Below are 24,132 nucleotides of genomic sequence, written 5' to 3' on the forward strand. Positions count from 1 at the left end.
AACCGACGATGCTAGCTGTTTCTTTCCGTATGGTAGTGTCACGTTTAGACAGTATACACTGGGCGCCCCCTTTCAGACTTCCGCAAGTTTAGTGCCAAATTAAAATTATTTCCGCCAGATTATAGAAGTTCCTTGTCGTTGCCCACCTATGTGAGACACCATGGCTTTCATATAGCCCATGAACCCCAGAAAAAAAAAATATTGTTTGTCCCTTTAAATAGGCTACGGATCGATGCCATGCACGGCAAAAATGCACCAGTCTGCATTGTTCAACGATTGGGAACAGCGCGCTAACGAGTGGAAAGAATTCGAGTTATAACGCGTCATCCGCACTAAACAGAAGCTCCTGGCAGTGACGTCGGAACTATTTTTACCCCGAGGTGTCAAAATATATGCCGCCACCATCGTCAGCATCACCAATTATCATTATAATTTATTTTTCGTAAGTACTTCTGCAGGGACTGTAAAGCGCACAATTATATGCATAGATTAACACAACTAACCCGCCAACATAACACCAAATCAAACCCAATTCTCTGAGAATCACAGACGCTGGAGACTCCAGCACAGTGGAAAGGACAGTCAGTGACTTCACAGCACGAGGCAATGGTAGCACCCCCGATTGTATACCTTTTTATTTATAAATGCAAAAAAGCGGAGTACATAAAAACAAAATAAAAATAAAAAGAAATTAGCGAAAGCAGTTTTATAGCATTGCATGCCTCCTAACCGCCAGCATATTTTGAGACCTGCACATTCATGCTACCAAGAGGCTTCACGATGATATTGACGAAGCAAGATAGTTAAATACGCAGACCAGTTAAACAAAGAAGTTATGTTATGCATTATAGGGTACATGTATGTAGATTGAACCATGTGTGCTATAATATTAGAGTGCGTGTATGGCCAACTTTTGTTTGAACTGTGTTCCGAATATTTCTGATTGTCTACTGTATCATTAGGAAAATTTCAGTGTTGTGATACGGATGCGTTCATATATAGCCGCACTGCTGACAACTTGTTAAAGCGTGAGTAATAATTGCGATTGGTGCAAGGCCCCTAGGGAACCACGGACTCCTAAAAATGTGAGCTTGTTAGCATAAAGAGATACTGTACATACTGGCCAGCGTCATGAGTATGAACCGGGCACAAGGGCAAAGCCAATACACCATCTATCCTTTGATCGATACTGCAGGTATCAAATATTTGATACGGGATATTAGCTTGCCGAAATCTTCCCACCGAGGCCTTTCAACTATAGATCTATTGAAAATAGGTATAATCAAGCTCACTTTTCCCAGAAATCGGGGAATTCATGAAGGCGAAAAATGTCGTCCAATAGTGACCAGCGCCACCGGGATTTCGAGTGAATATCATCTGATCCTTAGGCATTTGCCTTCGTCAAATAAGCCTAACTAACGTTCTCAGAGCCGTCTGGGGCTCAGCACCAGTCTTCAAGTGCCCCCTTGCACAAAGGAGCCGTGCTACCCCATCTGTAAAGGAAGGGGAGCCCTGCACCCCCTGTTCAACACCCCTGGCTACAGTGAACTAGAATACTTGAGTTCACTACACCCCTGGCTGCTGGTTCCACTAACCAGACGAACCGGGGCAAAACATTGCTGGATCCAGTGACCAGACAATCAGCGCCAACTGCGCACGCGCTTGAGTGGCGGGCACAGCTTCGGTTACTACCGCCAGCCGACTGGGTGCAGCCGTTGCACAGGCCCTTCCATTTCTCGAGTCCAAGCAATGTGGAGGGCAGGTCTACTCTTAGACAAGACGGCCTGTAACCAAATAGGAGCCGGCTCTGTAACCAAATAGGAACGATGTGGCGGAACTCCCACACACAGCCCGACTGAACTGTGATGAATCTGTTCGTCACCCGACACGTAGTAACTGGTGCATATGAGATTGCGAAACTTGAACTGTGCTCCAATTCTAAACCTGTACTACCCGTGCCCCTTTAGTTGCATTCTCCTTCATGGCAAGCTAGGGCGTCCAGTTTTCTTAGTTTTCGTAGTGCTGGCCTAGTATCGTGACGAGTTAAAACGAGCGACGGGCCCGAAGAAACCAGCGCGCACACATTTGGTCGTCATCCGTCTTGGTTGGCCTCCCGCTCGCATTGAGGTAGGCCCCGACCGTAGCGGCGTCGCAAAAAAAAAAAAAAAAAGCGACGGCGGCGGGCGGGGAGGCAGGAGCGCTGCGAGGGCGGAGTCATGGGCGGAGCTCGGGCCGGCCGGAGGGAGGCCGTGTCGCCGTCGCCGCCGCCGCCGGGGCTGCCAGGCGAGTCGCTCGCTGCAGTGCGGCGACGACGGCGGCGGCAGCGGCATGCTGGTGCCGTCGGACATGATGGGCGCCCAGTCCAAGCTGCTGTACCAGCTGAACAAGTTCTACGGCGAGCGCGTGCAGGCGCGCAAGGCGGGCGTCGCCAAGACGCTGCGCGAGGTGTGCCGCGTGGTGCAGGACGTGCTCAAGGAGGTCGAGGTGCAGGAGCCGCGCTTCATCTCGTCGCTCAACGACTGCAACGGCCACTACGAGGGCATGGAGGTCATCTCGCCCACAGAGTTCGAGGCCGTGCTCTACCTGAACCAGATGGGCGTGTTCAACTTCGTGGACGACGGCACGCTGCCCGGCTGCGCCGTGCTGAAGCTCAGCGATGGCCGCAAGCGCTCCATGTCGCTCTGGGTGGAGTTCATCACGGCCTCGGGCTACCTGTCGGCGCGGAAGATCCGCTCGCGCTTCCAGACGCTCGTGGCGCAGGCGTGCGACAAGTGCAGCTACCGAGACAGCGTCAAGATGCTGGCCGACACGAGCGAAGTGCGACTGCGCATCCGCGAGCGCTACGTCGTGCAGATCACGCCGGCCTTCCGCTGCGCGGGCCTCTGGCCGCGCTCGGCAGCGCACTGGCCCGTGGCGCACATCCCGTGGCCCAACCCGAACCTGGTGGCCGAGGTGAAGGCCGAGGGCTTCGACCTGCTCTCCAAGGAGTGCGCCACGCTGCAGGGCAAGCAGTCGTCCATGGAGGGCGACGCCTGGGTACTCTGCTTCCTGGACGCCGAGAACCGGCTGCTCTCGGGCGGCTGCCGGCGGCGTTGCCTGAGCGTGCTGAAGACGCTGCGCGACCGGCACCTGGACCTGCCCGGCAACCCGGTGTCCGCCTACCACCTGAAGACTCTGCTGCTCTACGAGTGCGAGAAGCACCCGCGGGAGCTCGAGTGGGACGACGCGTGCCTCGGGGACCGGCTCAACGGCATCCTGCTGCAGCTCATCTCGTGCCTGCAGTGCCGCCGCTGCCCGCACTACTTCCTGCCACACCTGGACCTCTTCAAGGGAAAGTCGGCCGGCGCACTCGAGAACGCCGCCAAGCAGACGTGGAGGCTCACGCGAGAGCTGCTCACCAACCAGCGCTCGCTCGAGAAGCTCTGATCGCCGTGCCCCCACCGCAGGATGTGCTCCGCCGTGCACGGATGAGAGTGTCGTTCGTGCGCGTATTTATTTCCCACCATCCACACTAGTCCCCCCCGTCCCGCTGAACTGGTCGCTGTAAACGCGTCGGACCGCCGCAGAGGAAAAGATGAGTTGCACATCTCATAACATTCGCTGTATAGCGCAACTGGTCGCAGTGGGAAAAGCGGCACTGTCATCATGCATCTTTAAGCCCTGACCCAATAGTTCATCCCTGTCCTCGAGCGTGACAAATCCACGTTGGTGACAAAAGCTTTTGCGTAGCGAAACGTGGTCTCCATTTCTGGAGTAGCCGCGCAGCTCACAGGTAACTGCGTAACTCCCAGGGAGCACATTTTCGAAAATGCGAAAGAGGAGTGGCGGGGCGTGAAAACAGCCAATTACTCTTGCCATGCGCGCATGAAGTCTGCTAATGAACTACTAAAGCAACGCGTCTTCAACGACCCAAGCGAAAACGCTAAGGCTGTTCCTTATATGAGGCCAACAGCTCTTTGTGCTGTTCGCCGGTTTGAGCAGAGCTAACTGTAAGACATGTAGGCCAAAAAAGCTCAGAACCCTGCGGAGGACACGGCCAGTCAAATATTTGCGTGCAAAAAGTGAACGAGCGAGTCGTGAAATTAGGGGCCCCGTGAGGTTCCACTCTTTCTCTCGAAGCTTGGTGTCCCCCTTTGAAGGGCCATAAAAATAACGGTAACTCGCTGTCGCTGCGATCGGAACGGATGAATTGGTTGCCTCGTTTTCTGTTTCTCGTAAGTGTGCTCCCATATACGGTGCAGGGTTGCCGGGCTTCCGGTGTTCATTAACGGCCAGTGCGCGAACTCGTGCTTCTTAATTCAGTGCAATCCCGCGTTCAGGGCGAAAGTGTACATATTTTCCCGGAGCCGCCCGTTCTGTCGCGTAAGTGTGCGTTGAAAAGGTGCACTCGCGTCTGTCTGTCTGTTGTCTTAACATGCGTCTGCCTTCGTCGCGGAGACGTTTTCGCGGTTTGTAAATGTTGAAAAAGAGAGAAAGCTATCGTGGTGAAAGAAAGGAATAAAGCTGTGAGAGATGCACACTCTGCGCCTCCGACCCACGCTCACTCATCGCCAACGGGCTTGCACAAAACCCGCGCCCAGCTTCGACACCACCTTCAACATCCACTTGCACGCACACGCGTCTCTTCACTTTGTCTGTCAACAGAGCAGGCGATAAAATGGACTCGGGATAAAGATCTAGAGCGCTCGTACACGTTGGAGCTTAAACCTGAAACCTCGAAGAAACAGTGGAGGCCCGCTGGCCGTCATAACAAAAGAACGCTGGCGGAGTAATACCAAAACTGAAAATCAACTATAAAAATTCAAATTTTAGTGTTTTACGCACCGGAGGTGTATGTGGAGGCCTGGGAATATCACTATCGATAAAAGTTCATCTATTTTTAGAGTGGATAATTGGTCTAGTATTTGATTCTTCGTAAGCAGCGCCTGGAGACGCGACGAGAGAAGGTGTGGACCCGTGGCGGCCCCGACTCGCACATTGTTTTTATACACACTCGTACCAAACATGTGTTTTGAAGCGCTGCTTACGACGAATGAATTTAGACCACCTCTTTAACTCCCGCCGAAATCTCGACACAGGGGAGTTTTAGTGGGAGAGCACGCATTAAACGGCCCCTCATGGCATGGGGCCTTCCGTTTTTATAAGATAGCTTGCACTATCTATATCTGCCGCGTTGCTGCACGGTGGAGGGAGGCTGTGAGCGTATCCCCGCTCTTATCTCGAGCTGCTGCCGCCCACGCATGTGCAAGGCATGTATAGAGCGAGCTTCGCAACAGCATTGAAACAGCAGCCAAGTGGGAAACGAACGGACAGTTACGGCTGGAGTGCGGAGGATCATGCACGCAGCCCGCCACCCTGCATGCGCTGCAGCAGCTCGCAGCGCAAGACTGCTTCCACGGTGCACTTGGGCATCTCAAGTGATGCTTTCGCATGCACAGCGCACAATCAGGTGTCCTCAGAGGTATTTCGCCTCAACCGAAAGTACACTCTCAATGTCTATAACTGGGTGTGAAAAGTAGTAGATTATAAAGGTCGTGCTTGTGACTATATGTTATGCATGGCCAGCTAGTAAACGCATGTAGCTCAGAAGGGTGTTGCCGCTAGGACTTACTGATGACGATGGTTGGATGTTAATGGCACATGGCCAACTGGGGAAAAGAGCGCCAAAACAATACTAGGACTTTACTTGTGAAGGTAGTGGTGCTTACTGCCTGCTTCAGTTAGTAACCCTAAAGTGCTGCATTTCGTATACCTCCAGTTACTATGTACGAGCTGTATACCAACTGTGTTCCGTACGTTAGTGAATGGCACATTTTTTAAAGAGTATATATACACCGGGTGCTGGGAAGTTGGGAAGCGCACTCAGGGTCTTTCTTCGGAAGGGGAAGAAGCTTTGTGAAAAGACCCGCTCATGCACTCGGCGCCCGGAGAAAAAGAACTTCGGGGGTTCCAAGAGAAGATGCACTGACTAGCCGCACGCGTGTCCTCCGTCAATTCCGACGGTGCGCCGGGGGATTTCAATGTCCATGGGAGCGGACTTTGACAACAGCCGCGGTCTATATATGCAACACGCTGTCAGGCATGAAGGCCTGATGCCAACCGCTGGTTCATAAAATGCCAACACTGCGTGCCAAGGTGATTAAAGTGAACCCACCAAAAGAGAAATCACAAGGGTTGCTGACCCATGCGAGAGCAGCTAAGTGCTAAACAAACGGCCCGCGATCAATGGATCCAGGCAGTGGGAGTCCAGTGCAAGCGCGGCGGCCGGGCCCATACGAAATGATATATACACCGAGCAGCCGTACACATCCACAAACGCGAGAACTTTGCACAAATGGCGGATCGCGGGGTCCATTAGACTGTGCGCCCTGTCTGTGCACAAGAGTTACCACTTGGGAAATTAAAGCAGAGCGCGCTTATGAATTTCCTTGCCAGTGCGCGTATACGTCCCTTGTCAGGAAAAGTTCCCAGTACTACGTTTTCTCGGAGAAATCCTGCAAAAAGTGATACCATCAGCAGTCATGCTGCCAGTCATGAAGTTCATACATGTGCCGGTTTCAGAACCCTGAACTTTCGATCACCGCAATTGTATACGCAAAAGACGAACAGGACCGGATGCGATACTAAATTACTTTTTTTGGATAATTAGCTCATCGTCAATTTGGCCCGCCACGGCAAAAAAAGGAAAAAGATTCCCCTCATGGGCCCTGCGAGATAGGCATGCACGGTCAGCGCAACGAAAGACAGCCACATAGAAAACGGAGGAAGATATTAGGGCTATAATTTTATTTTTCTCGAACGAATCGGTGACAACCACGCATGTATACGTAAATTCTACTTGTCACAGCATCCACTAGGTACTTAGTAACTGGAGGTAGCAAATGTAGCACTAGCTAGTAAGTTGGCTAACTGAAGCAGGTAGTGCGCACTAATATATATACTTCGGCAGGAATGTCCTCGTGATATATATATATATATATATATATATATATATATATATATATATATATATATATATATATATATATATATATATATATATATATATATCTGGCCATGCACAACCTTAATCTAGTGTGTATACACTAAACGTTTTTCTCACTTTTGGGCCGAAAAGGGTATAAAAACCTTGCCCAGTGGCGCGCATCTTTGAAAGGTGTCAACTAAAAACCGGGCGTAAGGATGAAAAATGATGCGCCGGCCACTCCGTCTAACGACAGCGACGGTTCAATTCGAAGCCTTCTCGTGACGGTTTCCTCTGTTGACACCAAAGACGTTGTTGGTTGATACAAAACCTAAAGCAGGCTTCACCTGTGATAGAGTATATTTGAGGCAGAGCACGCTTTACAGGTGGAAGCTTGCTTTCGTGCAGTGGGTTTTGAGGTGGACTACAGACGCAATCAGTGAGAAATAGAAAGCTTCGACCGTGTCGCAGTGGCGCATCAGATAAACGTCGGCTCCATAAAGCGAGGGCCCCTGGTTCGACTCCGACCACAGGAATCGTTTTTTTTTCTTCACTTCACCCAGGATCATCATTATAGTTCGAGAAGGTTGGTTTTCCTGCACTGGGTCCTGACGGGTGCACTCTTAATAAAAAAAAAAGGTCCTAAAAGGGTAGTATTTACTAACTCCTTACGAACCTTATTACCCCGCGGTACTACACGCAGGCTCTGCCACTAGCAATCGCATGGTTAGGAAATTAACTGAGTGTAGGAAGTAGCATACACTAGTAGCACGACTAGGTTATGCATGACCCATCGCTAGTGTTATCGCTAGGACTTTACTAGTGAAGGTGGTGCTTGCTACCTGCTTCAGTTAGTAGCCCTGACTAGGGCTACATTTACTACTTCCAGTTACTACGTACCTAGTGTATACTGGGACAAGTGGCTTGTTATCATTCCATTAGTTAATGCCCCGACCTTTTTTTAAGAGTGTGTGCTTGTGAACACGGGTGTGCTTGTAAGCACCCTAAAGTAAGGGTGTGGGCAGCGCAGCTACGCGTGACAATGCGGATTCGCTGAGAGCGCAGCACGACGTAGAGACACATCCAATACGCACATATCCACTTAGGCCACAAATAAATTGAGAAAGAAAACCAGCGGGGTGCACGGGGACAGCGTGTATAATTTAGTTACCTCAGAAATACATCTGCTCTTTTGCTTTCATAGCCCCCAGCGGAAAGTCTTCTTTTAGCGATAATCTTGGAATTATACATTTTAATGTGAGCATGTGGATTTGCAAAAAAAAAAACAAGAAAACTTTATCGGGTTTAACGCGCCGACGCAACGCAGGCGATGAGGCGCGTCATAGTGCGCTCCAGATTAATTTTGACCACCTGGGGATCTTTAACGTGCGCCGAAATCTCGTACACACGAGCGTTTTTGCTTTTCGCCTATGCATCAGAAAAGCGGCCGCCGCGGCCGGGAATCGAACCCGCGACCTTGTGCTCAGCAGGGCAACACCTTAGCCACCGCGGCGGTTAGTTATTATATTCAATAAATCACATGATTTTGTTAGTATTGATGAATGTTATTATCAAACAAGCAGCAGTTACTAAGTGCACGTTCTCGACTAGTAACGACAGCCCTTGCATGCAGTCCATACTTATTTGCACGCATTTTCACAGGGCAGTTTCCGCCAATGACCAACAGGGCAGAAGAAGTGTTATCAATGGCGTTTGCATCGATGGAATGAAGCCCTGCAGGCGCATTATACTGATTGAACGGGCACACAGGAAGAAAAAAGGTTCCCGCTCGTGCCAATGCGCATAAATTCCTGCAAACGATGCCTATTTGGTACAGCGATTCAAAAATGGCGGTCGAAAGAAAGCCACTCGCCGCCGAATGTATGATTTTACACTCCAGCGTGACCTTTCGAAGCCCATGTCCACGTTTCCACTCCCCATCAGCCCGTGGGTCGTCGCGCGGTGGTTATGACATCCGACTCTTGATGGGTCGTACACCCAGGTTCGATTCCGCGTATGGTTGCGTGTACGTGCTGATGTGTACGTTGTGTGTCTTGTATGATGTAACATGCATGCGTCGGAGCATTCGTCTCGTGATGCTGACGACGGCCTGGCAATGTGAGCGAAAAAACAAACGGATAAAATCAATTCTGGCTGCGTCTCTCTCTCTCTCTCTCTCTCTCTCTCTCTCTCTCTCTCTCTCTCTCTCTCTCTCTCTCTCTCTCTCTCTCTCTCTCTCTCTCTCTCTCTCTCTCTCTCTCTCTCTCTCTCTCTCTCTCTCTCTCTCTCTCTCTCTCTCTCTCTCTCTCTCTCTCTCGAGTGAAAAGCAACGAGGCCGCCTATCTGAGGCGCCGTATGATTTGGGGGCTGCGTGTTTGGCGGGCCGCTTGCGCTTGAGCTCGCCTGAACCGCCACCTTATAAGCGGCTTCAAATACAGCCGTTACTACCCTTTCACTAGCTGTTTTGTTAGAGTGATTTATTCATCTTGAAACATTATAGTTATTGAAATGCTTGAAATATATTAAGAAAGTGGAGAAAGACATGCTCGCCGGGTGGGATACGACCCCACGACCTCCAGAATACCGGTTTGGCGGGATCCCACCAGGCAGGCATGCCTTCCTTGGCGTTCTTGACTGCCAACCCTTATTTCTGTCTTATTCCAACGAGCCCCTCATTTCTCATTCTGATTAGCTACATGCATAGCGAGGGTCTCTGATCTGGCAGTCTTGGTGCCATATAGGTAGCTTAAGACGGTTCAATGCTGGTCGACTGCTGCCGACATGTCGTAGACGCTCGGGTCACGGCCCGGCGGTTAAAAAAAAGGTTCCGTCCACCCCGAGTAGTCGGAGTGGCGCTGGCTATCACCAAGCGCAGGGAACAACCGTAACATAAATACCCAAGAAAGTAGAGGGGAGCACAGCCCCGCCGGTAGCGTAGTGGTTATCGCACCAGAGACGTTTTTTGGGGGGGTCGTGGGTTCGGATCTCATACGACGGGCATGTTTTTCTCCACTTTCTGCCTTTCAAACATTAAAAAAAAATATATCTGCTTCAAGAAGAATGCACGACCAACCACATTTTCTCCTTTGCCTTCCTTGGCGTTCTTGACTTTCTACCCAGAATGCGTGTGTATGCGTGCGCGCGTGTGTGCGCGCACGTCCTCCGTAAAAACCGGGACATGTGTGCCCCCTCTGCCGGATCATTTTCCCGCTTTGCGCGAGTGGCAGATTGCAATTTCGAGGTCACGTGAAGTACGTAGGGACGAGAATGTTCTTGCCTATACACAAAGCCAGGCCACAAGGACTGCAGCGCTAACATCTCTCGCACGTGCGCGTGCGCTCCGATCGCTCCTTTCTATTCCTTTTCTTGTTCTTTTTGCGGATGTGAGGAGGCGAGGGCCCCTTGTGAAATATTCTCTGTGCTGCCAAAACTCGTACCACACTGTGCGGTAAACACACTTCCATGCATGCAGTATACATGCTTACGTAGACGATAAGGGAGAACTGGAGGGGCTACGGACGATTCTTCTGGTCTCGTTTTTTTTTTTTTAATTTTCTTTCGCGATGCATTTGCAAAAAATGTGTAAGAGGCGGTGATCCAAGCACAGTACAGATGTTGAACACGGATGCCGTACACGTGGACGACTCGAGAGAGCATGACCATGTATATATACATACGCTGTACCGAGATACTCAGCGGCGAGACAATGATACGGGCTGCAGCGTCGGCGAGGGCACAGGCCGGCCATCTTGGATCGATACCGAGGAGCATCCTCCTCCCGGGCATGGTCGTGAAGGCTGCGCCAAGGGCGGAATACCACGACTCCAAGAGGAGCCGAGCATCTCTCGGGAACACAGTGCACCCATTGCAGGGGTGTATGGCAGAGCAAATTAAAGGCGTGCCGAACTAACTCACAGGTGATCACAAGTTCGACGATTTCAAAGCACGCATATGAAGGTGTTCACATCAAAGTTCGGAAGGGTGTAGGTGGGGGTAAAAATGAACAGCACCATTCGAGATAAACCTGGCTGCTAAGGCGATTTCGTTTTTGTGGTAAAAAAAAAGAGTTTATTGTTTCGTTAAATCAAAAACTAGACGCATATTCAACAACCGTAAGGTCTGGGCATTTACAGCTGAAATTAAGCGCCAACACCGTTATCTGTGATTTAAATATGCTAGTTTATGCAGGTATAACTAGCGTGGAGCAGCAAGTGAGGAATACTCTGCAGGAAAGCTGTGTAATATATAGTAAGGAAGACCATCGCCAGCACCATACTAATTTAAATAATGAAGGAGCGTGGAGAGCACTGGTCATTCGCAATGAGTGGGCATGTGACACAGAGGATGCACAGGGAAGGGGCACGAACTCGTGGAAGTCGCACCGCCATCGCTGGTACGAAGAAGTCTCGTCTCGTTGGCTCTCCGTCTCGATTGACTGGACAGCGCGACTCGGTGCTTCGGTGCTACTGCTGCTGAACTCTCTTAACAAAAAAGGTCGTAAAAAAGTAGTAACGGCCGTGTTTACTAACTCCTTACGGCAATTTTGTACGTAGGCTCTGCCACGAACAACTGCATGGTTAGAAAATTAACTGAGTATAGGAAGTAGTATGAACTAGATTAAGGTCGCGCTAATGACTAGGTTATGCATGGGCAGTTAGTAAACGCATGTTTGCTCAGAAGAGTGCTATCGCTAGGACTTTACTATAGGGGAGGTAGTGGTACTTACTGCCTGCTTCAGTTAGTAACCCGTGACTAGTACTAAATTTACCAACTCCAGTTAGTAAGTACCTAGTGTATACTGGGACAAGTCACTTGTTAGTGCTCCATTAGTGAATGCTCCGACCTTTTTTTTAAGAGTCAAGAATAAAGCCTGAAAACCTTCTTATAGTTTTGGTAGAGGTATATATATATGAGGTGGTCGATGGTGGTACATTGGGAATTGCCCACTTGTTCGTAACAATATATATATATATATATATATATATATATATATATATATATATATAGGCAGTAGAAGGAACTTCTCGAGGAGCCAGAAGAAATAGTTGAGAAAATGGTTGACTCACGATGAAAAGCAAAAACAGTGGTTTACTGACATTTTGACTGGAGGACCAGTGTTTTATTATATATATATATATATATATATATATATATATATATATAGTCTCCTGTTGTATTATTTGTTACTTTAAATACGTGTGCGCGCTTCATGGTTTAAAACAATGACATTGTATATGCTTACATATGCGGACGAGCGCTTACGATAATTATTTTGACAACTTTTTACATCGGCAGCTATTATTGCGAAACCCCCGGTATACCCTCCTCCGTTTCGTTGGCGACATATTTCCGCCGCCGTTGTTGACGCCAGCTGTTATAGCGACGTACACCTCCGGCATATACGCGTTGGGTGACGTTGATTCGACACCGAATTCGTAAACTGCACTCCTGCTATGCAACTGCTGCGCGGCAGTATACGCAACAACGGGATAAGCGGGTAAGCTATTTCACCGCGCAGACCACGATGCGAACAAACACACATCCCCTCGGATGACCCGGCGGTATGCAGTCAGAAGCACCGCACGAGGCTCAGATGAGCGAAAACAGCGCACAGAAGCAAACGCCTTGTTTGGGCACTTAAAGAGAGCTTCACGGCAAAGCCAATTTTACAGCGAGAGCCGGCTGACGGAACCGATGCTGCAGCGTATCTAAGTGCGTGACATTACAGGTTAGGTCGGGTATCGGGTGAGGGTATTTGATTGCAGACATGGTAGAGTTGCTGAGCTCTGCACGGCGTGGCAGCTGCACGCGAGCGCGCTCCTTCCAAGCTTATTATGTCGAATAATCTCTCGACATGCGCTAAGTGAGCCTCATACGGGTGAGGCTCACTAACCGACTGAGTCCCGGAGAGTATATATACTATCCAGGGCTCAGTCGATTAGTCCGCGGGCCTGCTAAAGCGCGAACTCGTTCAAGCAATTCTGCCATCAGCCTGCGGGGACGCTCCGACTCACACTGGGAGAATGCAGGCTTAGCCCAGAGTTGCCACCCCCGAGAGCAGTACATGGGAGATCCTCTCGCCCCAGCAGCTCTTCGTCAAGAAAGGAGCCGCGGTCAAGACTGCATCTAGATTCCTGTGAATGAGAAGCCACTATAATATACGCGGTCTCCTCTCTCTCTCCTCCTCCAAGCGTCACAAACCAACGAAGCCTCTTGCGCCACATGAATTCGTGGCGTTGCGCGAGAGGCCGTCCCATGGCTGCAGTGTGTAGCGATGGGCGAAGGAGATGAATGCGACAAGCGGGTCATGGGCACGGCCAAGATCACCGGACATGTAGGGTGCACTTGCGCGCCTATGTGCACACGCCTCACTCTGTGCAGACCCGGACGGTATACATCGAAGCTCCTCAGGGGCGGATCCAGGTTTTTTCTGAGGGGGAGTCAGCTTCTACCAGTGATGATGATGATAAAAAGGAGGATGAGGATAGTAGTCTTTTTTTATTCACTGAAATATTTCAAACCACAAATACAAAAAATAGAAAAAAATATTCAACTAGACTTTTTCTACGACCTGAGGGGTCATCTTCTAGGGGGTACCTGAGGGGTCATCTTCTAGGGGGTACAAATTTCCATATTGAGGGGGGGGAGGGGGCAAAAGGGGCGATCCCCCCCCCCCCCCCCCCCCAAGAGGTCCTCAGCTTCTTTTTTTTTTTTTTAAGTATCCAACTTGCGCGAGGTCGCAAACGTCAGAAATGCGGGCATGAGTCAGCCATTGCACCGCCTAAGGGGCGCCAAAAATCACTGTGCCGCCAAGTGATTTGTGCGCAGGGTTACACCGCATACGCGCACACGCCGGCATGGTTATCACCTCCCCGCAGAACTGACTCAAGGAGGGGAGCGGTTTGTCGAGGCTGCTACAATGGCCGCCTAACCATGTGCACTTGCTTCGAAGAAGCCGCTTCCTTTGCAAGTTGCCGATGCCTGGGGCGTCTGCAAAACAGACCGCCTGCTCCCATTTGCCGCCTTTGCCGATGCCTATTCTAGTAACGTTGGCCTACACTGCGTGGAGGCTGGAGCGTCAGAAAATGCCGACACACGTGTTGGGTTAGCGCAGCTTCCCTGTGTCCCACTGGCCACGGACTGCAGGACTTCCCCACTGGCCACCTCCTTCCCAGCTTCGTCACCGTTTCTACCAACTGTGTGTGCGTGCGTGCACGGCTCAGGACGAATTCCGAGAACAGGGCGCCGGCAGCTTCCGAGGCATCACGGGTGTGTGTTCTTTTGCCGTTTGTGTATCGGAGGGTCCTGTCAGCATGCGGCCTTTCGGGACGATCCGCGTGCGTTAAGACGAACGGTTTTAGGCCATCGACTGATTTGTAGCGGCGGTTCGACCTTTGACGTGACGTTATGCGCGGAGCGCAGGCTTGGGAACAAGTCAAAGATCCTCAGAGCTGCAATAAAGCCTCTTCGCCCCTAACTGATTTCGGAAAAGGGGACCGCTGCACCTGCACGCTGCGGAGCATCGAATAATAATAATGACAAGTGCCCTCTTATTTCTTTTTCACTGTTTTTTACCGTATTTCTTATACTTTTTTTTTCGGTATCGAAATCCCCCCCCCCCCCCCCCCTTCTGAAGCCAGTCTCTGGGACAAATGGCGCAGGATGGGCGAAAAGTGGACAGAGAAAACACTACAGCATTCAATCTTTCAGTCAATCTTTCAAACAACCCGCCGCAGTCGCTCAGTGGCTAAGGCGTTGCACTACTGAGCACGAGGTCGCGGGTTCGATTCCCCGCCGCGGCGGCCGCTTTTCTGATAAAGGGAAAAAGCAAAAACGTCCGTGTGTTTGAGATTTCGGCGAACGTTAAAGATCCCCAGGTGGTCAAAATTAATCCGGAGCCCTCCACTACGGCGCGCCTTGGGGGTTGTGGTTTGCGACGGGAAAAGGAAAGGAAATTCACTGGGGATATTTTGAGCTTCATCGCCTGTGTTGCGACGGCGCGTAAATCAATCAATCAATCAATCAATCAATCAATCAATCAATCAATCAATCAATCAATCAATCAATCAATCAATCAATCAATCAATCAATCAATCAATCAATCAATCAATCAATCTTTCAAACAGACAATCTTACCGGCAATCTTATCGCTCTTACGAGATCTTTGACCGGCATTTGTCGGCGATTCAGGAAAATGCGCATGATTCTATCTTGTGCAACGACTGCTTTTTTTTGCGTTGGCGGCTTCTGGCGTTGGCAGCTTCTGCCACAATGTGTATATTTTACAATAGCAATCTAAATACACTGAAGAACACAACTAACGGATATTGCGCGCGGGGTTAGGGTTGATGGCATAGTGGCTACTGTTTTGATGCAAAAACGCGGAAGATATACGTTGGAGAGCTATTAGTTAACAAACAAAAAATAAAACAAATCCCAGAAAACAATGAAAATGCGGGAAAGACACGCCGAAATATATATGCAGGCTCTTGCCCGTAACGCCCAGCTGCGACAATGCTGAACGCAACTAGCAGCAGATCATTTGAACGGCTGATCGGCTGAAAGGGTCCTCTTTCCGCCGTGTTGCGACGTTCAGCCGTAACGCACTTTTAGCCGTAGTGAGACTCTCCGCCGTGTTGCGACGTTCAGCCGTAACGCACATTTAGCCGTAGTGAGACTCTCCGCCGTGTTGCGACGTTCACCCGTAATGCACTTTCAGCCGTAGTGAGACTCTCCGCCGTGTTGCGACGTTCAGCCGTAATGCACTCTTAAGGCCGTTCTACATGGAGCGAATTTCGCCTGCGACTCCGCTGGAACGAACATTCGCACTTGCGAAGTTCGCAATGCCTGGAATTGTCGTCTACATGGGGCCTGCGAACGCCGCGATTTTCGCATTTCAGATGCGCCTTGTTTGCAGACTGAATTAAGTTTGCCACCAGCAAAGGTTGTTGTGATTTTATCAAGGGTGGTTTTATTGTACTTAATTGGCAAGTTGTTTCTGCCTGGTTTGCGGTAAATATAAGTTTACTTGCGGTTTTATATAAGAATCGCTGATTCTTTATCAATATACGCACACACAGCAGAGAAGACAAACGTTTTGGTGTGCCCGTGCTTTTGTCGCGCTCATACAAGCAACGCCATCTGGTTTCCAAGCGTGCAAGTGGTGCCGAGCTGTGCTCCTATTGGCCGCAGGTCCGGCCCCTCTACGCCGCACGAGCGGCGTTTGCTCGACCGCTTCAAATGTTTGGCACTTTGCCGCAGCAACGAAAAAAAGTGGTTTTGCCGCACGAGCGGCGCCGCATCAGCGAATTCGCAGGCGAAATCGCTTCATGTAGTACGGTTAGCCGTAATGCGACTGTCCGCCGTAGTGGGACGATGCCGGCATTGTTACCCAAAAACAACGATGGGTGGAGTGGAATGTGTTGCCTGTAGAGTTGGGGAAAGTGTTCGTGTCGTGTTGTGTCAAGTGCCTTGCATTGAATGAGCATGTGGACTACGGATAGGGCCTCTCTGCACCTGCTGCACAGGGGTCTTGAAGATCCCGTGAGCAGATACGAGTGTGTTGCATGCGTGTGCCCTATCCGTATATATAACCTAGCCAATGCGACTTCTGTGTATCTTGAGGCATAAAGTTGGGCTAGTTGGTTATCTGACTGCATTTTACTAGAGAAAAATAGACACGGACGAAGAAGTACACAGGACACTCGCTGTATCTGTTGCCTGTGTCGGTGGTGTATGGTCTCAAGTGTGGTTTAATTACGTGTAACTTGTCGTCTATCTGTTCACTCCAGTCTGCTTGCCATGTTCATAAAAACCTGAAGTGTCATGTATACGGCACCATGTGCACGCAACGGTTACGCACAGAGCGTATACTGTACACACCGATAAGTCTGCAATAGAAAAGAACCGTGCAAGTTCACACGCAATATTTCCGCAAAATCCTCCCCCTCATTCCTTTTCGCACTGCCACATGCGTCTCCGAGCGCATAAATGTTGCAGTTTCCGTTTCTCGCAAACACCCCCCTCCATGTTTCCTCAATCGACTAAGAACTGCACCGAAAGCTAATTCTGTTGCACATAAAAGGTACGGAGCATCGCCGCGGAAGAACGTAATATAGTGCATCCGCAAGCGAGTTGAAACAAGCGTCCTCATGAAATCAGCCTCACAAAGTCGGTGTTACGAAACGGGGCTCACAAAACAATTTTCCTAAATGAAAACCGTGGAGGGTTCACCGATATCCGCCGACGATAACGGTGCAACGAAAGCCGTTGGCAACATCAGCCACTCCAGTGATCCACAAGCGCGCAGCTCAGAACCAGCCCAGCAGACACACGGCCGCGCATCATCGATCCTTAGAAGCCAACAGGGCGGGGTCCTCCCTGGAAGAGCGGGCCGAGCGTCCGCGACGCGCATGCGCATACACAACCACCGCGCGCCTGTTCGATATTCCAGCACTCATTCGCGCCTTGCACGCATTTTCCACGAGAGCGGTCAAATGCCCGGCACAACACAGCCCTCTCCGAACCCTCGCATTTGACGCCTTTGAACTCGGGTCAAAATCCCGCCGGAGGCAAGCATCGAGCTGACCGAGGTCACAAAACTGCGGCCTGCAGCAAGCGCACACAGGGGAGAAGTGAATGTGGTCACAACTGAGCGTAGGCGGTGTGGCGTTTGCGTGGCGGTCCCGATAAAAAAATACCGCAGCTCTCAAACAGATCTGTCTGAGATCCTCATTGCACAAGGTGGCGTTGCAGGCAGGATGGACCTCAAAAGACAGATCTACCCGCCAGAAAAAACAAAAAGAATAAGAAAGAAGAAAACGCCCAAGCGGGTTACCTCCCTCTCAGATGTCAACCGCCGAAACAAGAGAGACCTCGGTTCGACCGGGCCTCAAGATTGGCACTTCGAGCGCCGTAGAAACAAATGGGGCTATCTGCGCGTCAGTCGGGATTGCTGCGACCTTCCCGAGAATTCCTCACCGAGACGAGCGAGACAGCGGAGCGAATATGGGCGAGAATAAGAGGCAGCCAGCCTGCACTCGGAGACGGGGGGTCACTCGCAATGGCAAACTCGCATTCTCAACTTTGAAACTGCTGCGCCTTATCTGTTTCCCTGCTTTCGATTCACTTACCGGCGTTTCTTTCGCCGGCTCGTCTACACTCGGGCCCCTTATCTGTAAGCTCGCCGAACAGAAGCAGCAAAATAGTGCCGCCAGCACGCCGGAAAGAGTGGAGGGGTGGGAGACGCACCAGGCCTGCAGGGGGACCATTCTCAGCCGACTAGCAAGCACACACCGCTGCAAGGGAAAGAGCCACCACGCGGGTCGAAGCCGGCGCACGGGCGGCGAGGTTCAGTTTTTATCGTGTTTTCATCGCTGCCAGTTTGTCGCCGGTGCCGACGAAAGCATTGCGACACAGGACTCGCCCTTTTTTTCTGCTTCTTGCTTCAGACAGCCGCGGGGCAGATAAGGCAGCACTGTCCTCAGACGGAGCTGCTCTACGGCGGCATGCAGCCAGCCCCCCGCCGCTGCACTGCGGAGGGGTCGCTCGACGCGGGAGAGTTATCTAATTTCCGTTACTTATACAGGCAACGTGATGCGAAACTGCTACGAGGGCGACGGGGCAGGTGACGCGGCGGCCCTCGTCGGGGGACCTTGAGAGCGTCGCCTGGACCGTAAACATCCTCGCTGAATGCGAGGGCGGAGCGGCTTCTGTCGCCGCGCGACAGCCAATCCAGCCCGGCAGCAAGGGTTGGCTGGCCGGCCAACGTCGAGGAAGAGTTCATCCAAGGCCGCACGGATGTCGTCGGGGCGGGGCCGTGCGCGGATTAAACACCTTCGTCTTTTAGCGCAGGAAAATGGGGGACACGTCGGCGCTTCAGGAGTCCAGCAAAGGGACGACGAACCTGCGCGTTGGGTGCACTGCCGGCGCCGGCCGAAGCCCGGAGGCCCCGAGAGCGCGTGGCTCTCTGCCAGACAGCTGCTCCTCTCGAGCGTCCCAGGGTGCAGGCGACGGCCCAAATGAGGGTCACTTAGCGCTCTCGCAGAAGATGCACACCGGCCACGTTACGCGTAGCGCAGCGCCAGCGCGTCGCCACGTTCGCCCCTCAGCGCGGGAAGAGTGCGAGGAGGAGGAGGGCTTGCCGTGTCGCAAGGGGCTTCTCGGAACGGAGCACGATTAATCAGCCAGGTGATCGGCGCCCAGCGTGGGGCCCGTATCCCGGACTCTCGCTTCGGCAAGCCTCCCACAAACAAATCACGGCCGCTCCGAACAAACGCGCGCTGCATCATATATACGCAGCCTCACTTGTTCAATACGAGCGTCCGAAAACGCTCGTCCGCCCGGCAGCCAGGCGGCCCGTGCATCACGCGGCTTGGGGCGCGACTGCGTGCCTCGAGACACGCGGAATCGCTCTGGATTTCTTGCGAGCACCATGTAGACACACGCGATATATATATCTACCCAGCGGGTCACCCCGAATGCACCTTTTTAACGCGTCAATTTCCCCAATGTCGATGACGATAGCGCCCGATTCCCTTCGCCCAGCATGGTGCCCACGCTACCGCAGAGCCCTCAAACAAACCAAATAGACACCGCTGCGTCATGCGATAGTACGCAGATAAATTACCCGATAGAGCATCTTTGTGCATAAGGTCTGGTACCTTATAAGGTGTTACACCATGCTTTCTTCGTGAACGAGAAGGAATACCCCACATTGTGCCACCGGGGGTCTTGGGATGCTGTTTCTATGAGAGAGGTCAGCGCGTCAGTCACAACTAAATAAGGCACTCTAAGCGATCTACAATTCGTTTTCTCCGATAGAGGCAGGAAGTGAAAGCACCTGGGCTGTACAGTGTCGAGATTTTGACGCACGTGAATGATCTCCAAGTTGACTAAATATAATAGCTTCAACTAACTAGGTGCACGAGTCCAGGGTAACAGCGCGAAAAATTGGCCGACTGGAATTATTTGATTAATGGTGAAATCAAATGATTGAGCTGTGCTCCGAGGCGCAGATTATGTTGCAGGGCGGCTGAGTAATTTAAACCACTTGAGGGGCGTCGGAATCTCGACCTATGGACGTCCTCGTTTTTGTCTACATCAGAACAACGGTCGCAGGTGACGGCGGTCGAACCCGCTTCGTTGTAGTTAGCATCGAACGGCTTGGCCACTGAGCAACTCCTGCGGGTCACACTTGTCAGGTATTTACACTCTTTGGGTGTGGGACCTTTCTGAACAAATTATGAAATGAAAAACGTTTGCACACTTCGGGCGTGGCCCTTCACCGTTGCGCAGTGGAGCACTCTTGCAGCCTGATTGGTTTTGATTGGTCTGGAGGGAAAAGTGCATGAGAGGGTACGAAGTTGGTAAAAAGGCCTCAACGGCGTTGACTGCGCAATATCAACAACGGATGGTCGAACCGTTTCGTCGTGAACCGGCAACCGTTTTTGTTTTTTTTTTCGGTTCAGTTCCGGTTTGGGTTTAGCGTGCTCAAAAATACCGTTTCGGGTTCGTTTGCGCAGTCTGGGATCCTGCGAGGGTAACTCTCAGGTGACAAAACAGCAAAAAATTCAGTACAGGGCGGCCATGTTCGTCCTGCGAGAGTATACAGATATATAGTCATCGCGTTGTCAGAAATAGCGATTGAAATTTTTAGTTACAGATCGTATTTGCCAAAGACGAAAAGCGGATGCTAGTGCGGACATGTGCTGGCTCCAGAAAAAAAAAAAAAAAAAAAAAAAAAAGAACAAGATAACGCTGGGCACGCTGCACGCAGGTATGCACTTTAGGAAGAACTCGATCGAAACGGTGTTTATGTCATGGTCATCGCAGCTTTCTTCTTGCAAATACACCTTGTAAATACAACTCCACTTTCAAGTTATCCACGTAACAATACATAACAATAAAGCTGCAACTAAGAAACATGCTCGCAGACACCACATTGCGCCACAACGGTATACATCATTTTCGAAAGTTAGGCGAGTACCGTGCCATTCTGCAGCTTATTTTTTTGTCAAGTCAACACGCGAAAAAAAAAAAAACAGTTTTCAAATCCCTTAAGAATGAAGTATTGTTCTTAAGCCCCTTTTAGAACGGGCGCTTCGGGTATTTGTTGGTTAAAGAACAACACACACTGTACATAAGTGCATTCGTGAAACGGAAGCCTCGCGTCACACTGCGCGGATCACCGGCCCGTAATTGCAATGGCGTTCCGCAAAACGCCATACAAGGCGATCGCGGATACTGCGGAAGTGGTGTGCAGTGACGCCGCGAACAGTGAACAGCGGCTAAAGCGAGCCGAGTGCGCACGTGCGGTTGGGAAGGCGTTCAGAGTGGCTCGTCGTCCCAGATGCGCGGCCCACCCCGACGGGAACCCGGCGGACAACGGCACGTGCGCCGTTGCCTGCTGCAGGCGCCACACGTCCAGGCACAGCGCTGCAGTGGTCGACGGCCAACCCGCCGCCGCCTGACGTGCGCGACTCGCCCAAGCGCAGGGAGACAACGGGTTCGGTTCGTTCGATTTCAGGCTCCCGCGTTCACGCGTGTGGCGAGTGCCCCACCGAGAAGGCCCTCTTACATCTGCAACATATATAAGTGCCTATACCGGCCAAGTTTGCATTCATAGTCATGTAGCCAAGGGTGACGCAGGTTTCTTCAAGGAACAAAGTTTTTTTAGAGCGAACATGTGCTCCGCTAAGAACTCACTGAAGGAGTGAGAGAGAGAGAGAAAACTTTATTTTATACATTCTGGGTTACTGAGGTGTGGTGACCGACAGCTGTATCTTGCCGGTGACCTCGGCCGCTCGTTCCGTTAGATTCTTCTGAACCTGCAGGTCTGAGCTGCCCAGCGCCTCCTCCCAGTGCTCGCCAGTGGGTATTAAGGGAAAAGGGTGTATACACACGCGGCGAAGAAAGGAGCATTCAACAATGACACGTGCACAGGCCAGTGTCGGCGAATCTAATGCCGCGGCGTTTGCTCTGCGAGCATTTATCTTTAATTCCGCGCTGCACTTTCCACAATCGTAGAATTACATCGAGAGCTCCGGCGATGGACGAAGAACGTTCGAGTATAGTCACGAAAGGGCGAAGCACTCTCCCTATCAAATACCCTATGCGGACGCGTCCGGCACATACCCTTGCCAATTAATACAACCGGCGGATACCCACTCTCAACCAGATTCAGGTATAGCGCTCCTATGGGTGATCAATCAATCTACACTACAATGTATACAATGAAAAACTTAAAATTAATTCTGTCGTTTCAGCCTGGGTCCGGCCTTTCTCAAAGATCCTACCTTTTACCAGCGAAACTGGGACGCAGCCGACTAAAGAAGAGTGAAGGGGTGTTACAGAAAAGAAACAGGACTGCAGTTCGCAGGGCGCCTTCATAAGCGTTCTCGCTATCTCTGCGCCGTCCGCTGCGCCGTATAGTGCACGTGCACGCGCACTTTCATTGTGAGGACCACCGCCGTTTTAAGTGCCCCGGACACAGGGGAGCCAACGCGTGAAATGTGTGTGCATGCGTGCTTTAGTCGGCGTCCCTGGGATAGATGTGCGTAAGCAAAGCAGCCTCGGAACGCGTGCGGATCGAGCGGGAATGTGTACGCATATATACGAAGGTTGGCAGAGTGTTTTCGACAATAACGAAAACACGACCAACGTAGAGAGCACTGCACGAGCCTATTTTCTAAGGCTTGGGTTCGGGGACCACTTACCGGCTGTCTTACCCGACCCAGAACACGCCCGGCTCGCCTCGGCTCGGGTGTGCGAGAGTGATCGTCCAGTAAAACTACGACTTTTCATGGCTTCTGCTCTGGTCTTTAAGATGGTGATGGAAAGATTCGGGCACACTGTCAGCACGTGATCTAGAAAAGAACTGCACAGCAGTAACGTAACAGAAATGCTGCACGTGCATTGGCAATTCATCGTGAACAAATTGCCATTGAGGGCGGTGAAGAAACTTAAGGGGACCGGAAAAGAAGCTGCTAACAGTGGGTATCCGAACAGACAAATGGCGAGACTCACAACAATATTCAAACACAGCAAAACGGTCTGTTTGCAGTGTAAAGCGCAAAATTTACACGAAGGACGATTTGCAGGGACAAGCGCCTCGTCGTTCGTGCAAATTTTGCGATGTACACGTTTACAACGGAGTATTAGCTTGCTCAACAGTCCGCCTTGTTTACAGACTGCGCGTGCAATCGATCAACAGCGTTCCACAGTTGCATGTTCGATAGGCATACGCGTAAATAGAAAAGCGGGTCCGACCCTCGACAGTGGAAAACAGGCAGGTCTCCATGGTGCAGCGCTGCAGGCCGCACCTGTCTAACCGCGGAACGAAAGCGTTCGAAATTCCGATATTGTGACACGCCTAAACGTCCTCATTCGGCAAAGGAAAGTTGCCCTCACGCGCACGCAGCGGCCGAGTTGGAGAGCCGAGTCCGTATGGTATACGCTTCATATTTCGCGCCAGATTCGTCACACTGATGTGACACGGTGCAAGGGCCCGGCAATGGTGCACAAACGCACCAAGCTGGTTCGGTCGGGGAGGATGAGGGCAAATAAATGAGGGTTTACCACACCAAAGCTACGTACTGAGATTTACTGACAAGGGGCTCCGGATTCATTGCGACCCCTTGGGGACCAACGCACACCAAAATCTCGACACTGTAATGTACGCTGTCGCTGTGGGAGGCCAGAGAGATGAGACCAGCACAGTCGAGAGCAGCAGTGGAACTGTTTATTTCGCGACGTACGAAGGTATTGGTGGGCCTATAGATAGATGGCGCTGGCTGGAGCCCTCCGGATAAATGACAGGGCTTCCCGCAGATGGCGGAATATGGAGAGGAGTGAGAGGCTGGTTGGTACACATACATAACAGACACGCAGGCAGGATGACGACGAAACCTGAGCGAAATCAACGAAGTAGGCTCTTGCAGGACTCAGCAACGGCCGGGTCCGCGAATTTCATTTTTTTTTATTTACGTGCCATGTCTTTCTTGAGAAGCGACTGAACTCAAACAGTGACTGTGAATGAGTTAAGCGAATAAGTAATTCTAAACCGCTTTACGACTGTGTGTCACTGTTATTACCATAGTCATCATCATCATCAGCAGCAGCCTGTCTACGCCCACTGCAGGGCAAAGGCCTCTCCCATTAATCTCCAG

The 24,132-nt window shown here is 51.1% G+C and overlaps 2 protein-coding genes across 3 annotated transcripts in view; one reads left to right on the forward strand and one right to left on the reverse strand.

The window, feature by feature from the left end:
• Window positions 1-24,132, reverse strand: part of Rg (A kinase anchor protein rugose) — a 337,821-nt gene that overhangs the window by 118,352 nt on the left and 195,337 nt on the right. The gene's annotated exons all lie outside the window — the stretch shown is intronic.
• Window positions 2,269-4,520, forward strand: Mab-21 (nucleotidyltransferase mab-21). The gene has a single exon (XM_077702288.1). It carries the CDS (start codon window positions 2,329-2,331, stop codon window positions 3,424-3,426), a length of 1,098 nt encoding a protein of 365 aa, XP_077558414.1. The 5' UTR covers window positions 2,269-2,328; the 3' UTR covers window positions 3,427-4,520.

Source organism: Haemaphysalis longicornis, unplaced genomic scaffold (genome assembly GCF_048455015.1).
Source record: "Haemaphysalis longicornis isolate Haplotype H1 unplaced genomic scaffold, Haemaphysalis longicornis Haplotype H1 scaffold_3, whole genome shotgun sequence".
NCBI classification, from domain to species: Eukaryota; Metazoa; Arthropoda; class Arachnida; order Ixodida; family Ixodidae; genus Haemaphysalis; species Haemaphysalis longicornis.